The 7,872-nt window shown below is 36.4% G+C and overlaps 1 protein-coding gene and 1 long non-coding RNA gene across 2 annotated transcripts in view; both read right to left on the bottom strand.

Moving 5' to 3' along the window:
• Positions 1–5,715, bottom strand: part of LOC107742875 (sushi domain-containing protein 5-like) — a 9,657-nt gene extending 3,942 nt beyond the window's left edge. The window contains exons 1-3 of the mRNA XM_016555948.1: positions 5,534–5,715; positions 3,482–3,680; positions 952–1,061 (exon numbers count right to left, since the gene is read on the bottom strand). Coding sequence (XP_016411434.1) covers positions 952–1,061; positions 3,482–3,680; positions 5,534–5,609 — 385 coding nt within the window. The 5' untranslated portion in view covers positions 5,610–5,715. The remainder of the gene's footprint in view (positions 1–951; positions 1,062–3,481; positions 3,681–5,533) is intronic.
• Positions 5,716–7,064: 1,349 nt separating this feature from the next.
• LOC107742857 (uncharacterized) overlaps positions 7,065–7,872 on the bottom strand; it is a 1,682-nt gene continuing 874 nt past the window's right edge. The window contains exons 2-3 of the long non-coding RNA XR_001640349.1: positions 7,746–7,815; positions 7,065–7,426 (exon numbers count right to left, since the gene is read on the bottom strand). This is a non-coding gene — a long non-coding RNA (uncharacterized LOC107742857). The remainder of the gene's footprint in view (positions 7,427–7,745; positions 7,816–7,872) is intronic.

Here is a 7,872-nt window from a genome sequence, read left to right as displayed (position 1 = left end):
GCATAGATTATTGAATCTGATTAGACCGTTAGCATCCCGCTCAAAAATGACCTAAGAGTTTCGATATTTTTCCTACTTAAAACTTGGCTCTTCTGTAGTTACATCGTGTACTAAGACCGACGGAAAATGAAAAGTTGCAATTTTCTAGGCCGATATGGCTAGGAACTATACTCTCATTCCGGCGTAATAATAGCTGGGGACTATTTTCAGGCGCTGCGTAATATCATTGCGCCTGCTGCACCCATGCACCCAAAGTTCCTTGATTATTACGCCGGAATGGGAGTATATTTCCTAGCCATATCGGCCTAGAAAATCGCAACATTTCATTTTCCGTCGGTCTTAGTACACGATGTAACTACAGAAGAGTCAAGTTTTAAATAGGAAAAATATCAAAACTCTTTGGTCATTTTTGAGCGAGATGCTAATGGTCTAATCAGATTCAATGATCTATGCTAAGCTGCAGCTAAAAGTGCTACCTCCAGACCCGGAGATCGGCTGAATGGATTCGAAAACGGTAAAACTCAACTGTTTAACTCTAGGGGAGTTGGAAAATGAGCCTATTTTCAAAAATAGTGGAGTGTTCCTTTAAATGGTCTGGATTAAGTCAGAATTGTTTGTTTTGTTTTTACTTTGAGAAAACGTGAGAACAAAAATTGTTTTATATTCACACTAAAAAATTTCTTTACACTTGAAAATACATAGCTACTTTTATTTTGTATGACAGGAGTCTCTCATAAGAAGATCATCATATTTGGGGGTCCTTGACATAAATGGTTTGAAAACTCCTGTGTTGGCGTTGAAACTCTACTCACACACATGCTTTTGCTCTTCTGCTTTCACATGCGGTATGAAACAGGCTAAAGTATCTGAAATAGTCCCTCATGATCCCTCATAAGTGAAAAAACACAGTCCCCTTCTCCAGTTTCTTTGTTCCAGTGATTTAAAACTGACCGCTCTCTTTCACACAGAACACGCCCAGTCTCTCGGTGTCCGCGGTTAAATTCTCCAACTGCACATCAACTGGCCTCAAACTCCCCGGGGCGCCGCTGCACACTGTAGTCCTGAAATCACATGACAGCAAGTTGGAAGTAAATTAGAGGAATTCTTTCTCAATTTTTTGTCTTCTCCTTTATTAAGGCAACAGACTTGATGTCACTCTTAAATTCTGCTTACATAGGCAGCTCATGTATTATTTCAACACACACACACACACTTTATGCAATATATCTTCCTCACATTGCTAATGTCTCCAGTGTTTGTATAAATTTACATCACAGGTCTGTTTTCTGTCGTGCGTGTGTATGTTTTTAAAGCTTGTGTCGGCCAGTACCACTCTTTGATTGTGTGTCTGTTAGAACAAAAATGCGAGAGTGATTCAAATATGCAATAAGCCACAAGAAACTCATAATATTTGGGGTCCTTGGCATCAAAAATCTGGAAAACCCCTGCATTACAGTGATTTTACCATAGGTAAAAGTGTTGTTTGTAGACAATGAAAAACAGAGTGCCTAAAAACCATATAATAGTGATCAACAGTTAATCAACAATTAGAAACATTGAATCAATAAATACACCAGTTTTCAACAAACAGTTGTTATTACAATTAGATGTATTAATAATCACCAGAATAAATAGCTTTTGAACCAAGTGATATTGTTAATTTTTTTAACTGTAGGATGTTCGCAGTTGCCAAGCAACATAGCGATGTGCTGCATTATTATAGAATGTGACGTTTGCATTTATAATAACTTTACAATTATTTCAAACAGTACTATCAATTATTTAAAACTTGACTTCAAGATGTCATTCAAGGTTGCTGAATATACCGTGCATATCTACAACCAAGAATGTCTGTCTGTTTTGTCCCAATACTTTTAGTGACATTCCTCTAAATGTTTGCGAGGGAAGTATACCTCACCTTTTAGCACTCAGCTGTGAGGTCTTAATCAGAATTATGCATGTGGGTATGTCAGAGTGGGTGCAGAGGGGGGCTCAAACCACAACCAGACTGCTTGAGTCCTTACCAAACTCTCCTGAGACAGTGTTAAGTTACTAGGAACCACCCTGTGTCAAAGTTTAGTGATTAAACCTCAGCTGCACTGAGGTAGATTTTCACATGTATGTCATTTATGTGTCATGTCCGAGAAATCCATGTGTAATCTATAGGTTGTTCTGAAGGGAAGGCCACTCCTTTTGGCAAAACTTGCAGATGCGAGTGATTTGCAACAAAGGCTTCAGACATTCACAAATGTATACATGATAACAACAGAATGCTTTGAATTTTGTAGTCCAGACCTATTGGAAGCTTAGAACAAACAATATATCTTGAATTAAGCTTATTTCTCTTACCCCATTGCCTTTTTTTCTTGTAAGTAAATATGTATTATTGTTCAAAATTTTAAGTTCAGTAATACTTACTAATTACTAAGCAAGGATGTATTAAACTGATGCGTGACAGTAAAGACAAAATATCTATTTCAAACAAATGCTGTTCTTTTGAAATGTCTCACAAAAAACCTGAAAAAACGTGTATAATAAGGAATTAAGCACCACTATTGTTGATCAGCAAATCATCATATTAGAATGATTTCTGAAGGATCATATGTAACACTGAAGACTGGGGTAACGATGCTGAAAATTAAACTTTGCCATCACAGGAAAAAATTACATTTGAAAATATTCTAATATTCTAAAAGTATTTAAATTGTAATAATATTTTACAAAATTACTGTTTTACTGTTTTACTGTATTTTAAATAATGCATATATGCAGCCTTGATGAACACAAAATACTTCTTTCAAATATATGAAAAATCTTACTGACCCAAACTTTGAACATATGTGTGTGTATATATATATATATATGTATATATATACAGTATACATATATATATATATATACCAAATTGTACATTATAATGTATATTACAATAATATATAATAAAATGTAATATACTATATTTTATGCAGTAAATATTATTATAATATATATTATTTCTTACTATATAAAAATAAAATATTCTGTTTTCAGATGCCATTTGGTTTGATATTTTGTTATCTAAGGTGATGCAATTTATATTTTATGTATTTCTTTAGTATACTTTTTGGACCCACTCTATATGTATTTCATTTGAAAATGAAATACATATGCACCACATTTTCGATGTGATAATTATTTTGGGATTTGTGCTCAGTGGTAAAGTAATACACCTCAGCAATGGAGCAGCACAGAAAATGAACACATGGAAGGTGCTGATGTGTTCCCTCACAGCAGCTCAGGTCCATTTCTCTCAGGCCCTGAGGTGTAAATAGGAATGTTCTGGATGAATTCACAGGTAGGATTCTCTCTGTCTTGCAATCACACAGAAAAACACAGATATACGCAAGCAAGCTATCTCATTATTGTGGCTCAAAAAATGCCCGTTCAACAAATCAACACGTTGATTGACAGCATCTGTTCTTCAGGTAATTAATGTTCTTACCCAATGCTCGGTCCGGAGAGCCAACCACGTGAGCAGGCTGAGAAGGCACATTCCAACACTGCATGATGCAGGTCAGCCCTGGATGCCACCCGGGCCCCTTGAGCCATACAGGCATGTGTTGCTGCCTCGAACCCTTTTTCCTGTACACCTTTTGAAAACCTCTCCAACTCCAGTAAGAACACACGTCCTAATGGAGAGACTGGTAAAAATAAACCAGCTTAAATAGAGTGTTACTGCTAGAATGCACATTTTACATTACATTAGTGAGAAAACATTACCTCAAACAGGGGAAATGAGAAGGACATCAAGAAATTAGGAGAATGCATGGATATAACCACAGCAAGTTGATATGTACAGGTGGTATGAATGGTATGAATTACAGCACCAAAGAGCTTTGTATGTCAAAAGGCCATTTTAAAGGGCAGGATACCCTGAATAAAGTCAGTTACTATATAAAGTGTATTTAGCAGTGTTTTGGGCAGAGTGAAGGTGTAAAGCTATAACAAATGAGGGTTAAAGAAACAGAGATGTACAATAAATACAAATACAATCCACATACAATAAACATAAAAATAAAGGTTCTTTATCGGCATCCATGGAACTTTTCCATTGCACATAAAGCTGATTATATTAAAAAAGGTTCTTTAGATTATTAAGAAGCTCTTCACACTAAGTAAAATTGTTATTTTAAGAACTGTTTACTGAAAGGTTCTTGAAGGAACCCAAAATGTTTCTTCTTTGGCATTGTTACAAAAAAATTAATAAATAAAATGTAAGATTGTACAAACATAAATCCATTTTTATCACAAGCCCCACTTCCATAAGGCAGCGTCTTAATTACCGTACATCATTCGTTTGTCCCAGTCTCACACAGAGGAATTAAAATAGCTGCTATTTTAAACCATCTGAAATTGAGCTAATTTTAGATAAATATTAAACCGAGGTTAAGTGAGCATATCACCAAACAATTTTTTTTTGCTCATAATACAATAATGTCTCATAACTCCATGTCTAGAAAATACACATGAGTTAACATCATCATTTGGGAACAATCTGAATTGGAACAGATAAAGTTAGCAGGTTGGTGTCAGTGAGGTATCCAAGACTGAGTCATGTTCAGAAGTCTGACTAATCAAGCTGACCCACCACAAACAACCCGTCATCTATCAATCGTTTGTTACAAATTCATTAGTGTCATATTGATGAGTCTGTTATGCTGATGTGAAGATATTAGGGGTTTGTGGCGGATGAATTAGATCTTTAGTTAACGGATTTTAACTCTACAAACAACTAAAAAGGAATGTATGACAGCAAACATAAATGTGTGAGAAAGGTCAGTCAAATGTACTTTAATATATTTCAACAAACAATACTAAGAGCCTCTTAGACTCTAAAACTATGGGACAAAACAGGATAGATGCTTTATTTTGTGTTTGGATTACTGTATATAATAGAAAAATCTTAAAAGGAAAAAAAGTCTAGCCTACAACACCAAACCAAAAACATGTAGACCTTTTTTTTTTTTTTTACTAATATCAGTCATGAATATGTTTTCTTTCATTTGACTTGAAATAAATAGTTCATTAAAAAGGTGAGAATATGTGATTTTTCTCAAAAATCGTACTGACGCTGACAAAATTATTTTAAATATTAATATTTTCCAAAAAAAAAAAAAATTTGATAAATAGTAACATTTATCTTTTTTCCTCAAGAATTTCAATCTTTGAATGAGCTTCCAGGCTCCACCTAGACTTTTTTTTTAGTTGCATTATAAAATCATTAAAACTTGAATTTATTCAAGTCAGTCTGTATAAGCTGATTTTATAAGTGCTTTTAAATAACTTAATAGAACAAACAAAGATGGGTCACTGACCCATGCATTTATATACACACACACACACACACCACCAAGAACAAATATGACATTCACACAACTCTCTAATATCTTGGAAGCTGGACACAAGCACGCGTCCATTCATCACCTCGCATAAACACGTATTGCAGAGGCGCGTGAAACAAATGACCGCACCCAGATCATCAAGAGAAACCCACCGTCCGCGCGCGTCAGGCAAGCCAAGTATCCCAGCAGCGGCAGGAGCGCGAGCTCTCGGTGACAGGCTCGCCCCATGATGAAACAGTGCTTCTGGAAAAAACGGAGGTAAAACTTTTCCAAATCTGTCAGGAAAGGTGAAAAATCCCAATTGAATTGCGCTCTCCAAACGGACAGGTCCGATGATTCCAATAGCCGAGAGAAAAGAACGAATAGACGCAGTGACAGAGGTGCAAGGGGAGGTTTATCTGACCAAGAAGTACATTACCGAGCTGCTGGTGCGCTCGTGCGAAAACTCGCACGGCTTTGTCAGTAAATACGTCATGACTCAGAACCTGTGCAGTGCCACATGAGAACAGAGACTCTAAGCACTGGGATTGTTCCAGTGCCGTGGGGAGTCCGGTTCAGAGGTTCCCTGGCACAGAGGAAAGTTTGCCACCGTGTAATGTGTTTTTTCTTTTTTAGGACCGGACCCTAAATTTTGGTGAGTCTTCTTGTCACCATAGCGCGCCTGGCTGCATGTCAGTTCAGAACGAGCAGGACAAAACCAACTGTGTCTGTGTCCCAAATTCTTGGGGCCAACCTCAGGACACAGTAACTTTGATGAAGCTGCCCAATATGGGCGCTGTTGGACACTATATGTGACGCGAAAGCATAATGGGTGTCTTAGCCCACCGCAACCACCCACAAACACACACTCCCACTCACATTCATTCAATTGTAAAGGCTTTTATGTGTACCTCTGTGCTGGAGAAAGAGATAGTGAGTGTGAATTAGCAAGTATGTTTGTTTTTTAGTGAGTAAGTGGCAGGATTGTGGCCAGCGCAGACTGAGTGTGTCTGAACAGCTTCTGATGTTATTTACTTCAATAACTGAGCTATGTGTGATCCAAAATTCCTTACCTTATTATTTAGTCAAGGTATTAGCCAAACAATTACAGCTTTAAGCCGGCACATAGAGTAGTGCTAGAACATTTGTGAACCTGCATAAATTTGAACAACACTGAGATCAGTTCTTCACCAAAAGTTAAACAAAACAGGAAAACGTTGCATTTTTTTTTTCATTTATTTAAGCAAAATGATCATAATTTCATCAATGAAAGCAAGACGTCCTGGTCCAGAGGAACAAAGCCACTAATATACAGCTGACAGACTAACAAAAAGATGTTCTAAGAATGCTTTTATAATGTTCCTATTAAGTTATGAAAATTATTTCTGAATGTTCTCAGAAAATTCAAAACAACAAGCTTTTTTAAAAACTTTTCTCATTTATGGGAAAGTTAGCAAAAACATTAAGGGAATGTTCCATTTTTATCACTTTGCAAACATTATGGGAATGTTATTTTTGAATGTTCTTTGAACGTTTTGAAACCCGTAGTAACATTTAAAAAAATGTTAGACAAACATCCAATTAAAATGTTTCAGAAGAAACATTCTATTAATGATGTACAAATAAAATTTTTGTGCTAACGTTTTGAGAACGTTATTAAAGACCAGATAACTTTGAATGAACATTCTTTTAATGTTCCTGGAATAATGTTTGATCTTAACTTGAAAGAGAACGTTGCTTCTGAGAATATCCCGTTAGCGGTGTCTTTTTTTTGGGTCATATTTAACACTTCTTTATATCAATCCGTTTTATTTCTGACATTCATTTGTTGACAAAAAACATTCTTTTCATAGTCTTCTGGCTCATTCACACAGTCTTTGGCAAAATGTTCTTGGCTACCATCTTGTTGTCCTGCCATGCACACCATTCTTGTTCAGTCCCTGATGGTGGACTCCAGGACAACCTTAGCCAAGATGCTGCGAGGCCTGCAGATGCTGATATTACTCTGGGGTTCTTTGGAACCTTCTGGAATCTTGCTCTTTGAGTGATTTTTGTTGATATCACTCCTAGGAAGAGTAACAGTGGTGTTAAACTTCTTCCATTTTAAAGACCAAACAAACACCTTAGTTCTGTAGTCTTTTCCAGCCTCAAACTGAAGCAAAAATAAAGAGGTTTTAGCACCAACATCTACACATTAGGGACAAACTGCATCTCTTGCTGTGAAGTACCTTATATTAAATAGTCCTATTAAACACATCATGTTGTGATGCTGTATAACGACTAGCCGGGAAATATATAAAGACTAGCCAATAGCTGACTAATAACTAACCAGAAAATATTCAAGCGCCATTCACAGACTTAAAATCATGAAAGGTCAAAAATCACCTGCAATGCGGCTCTCTTTCGCCCTCTGCTGTTGACCAGAAATACTGCAGTGCAAAATCACATTTAGTGCCTATTCATAAACAGAAATCAGCATTTTATAACATTCAGACTGTCTGATTTTGCAGGG

Source organism: Sinocyclocheilus rhinocerous, unplaced genomic scaffold (assembly GCF_001515625.1).
Source record: "Sinocyclocheilus rhinocerous isolate Xijiao unplaced genomic scaffold, SAMN03320098_v1.1 scaffold1338, whole genome shotgun sequence".
NCBI classification, from domain to species: Eukaryota; Metazoa; Chordata; class Actinopteri; order Cypriniformes; family Cyprinidae; genus Sinocyclocheilus; species Sinocyclocheilus rhinocerous.
The sequence above is the reverse complement of the archived record's forward strand: the minus strand, read 5'-3'. Positions and strand labels throughout refer to the sequence as shown.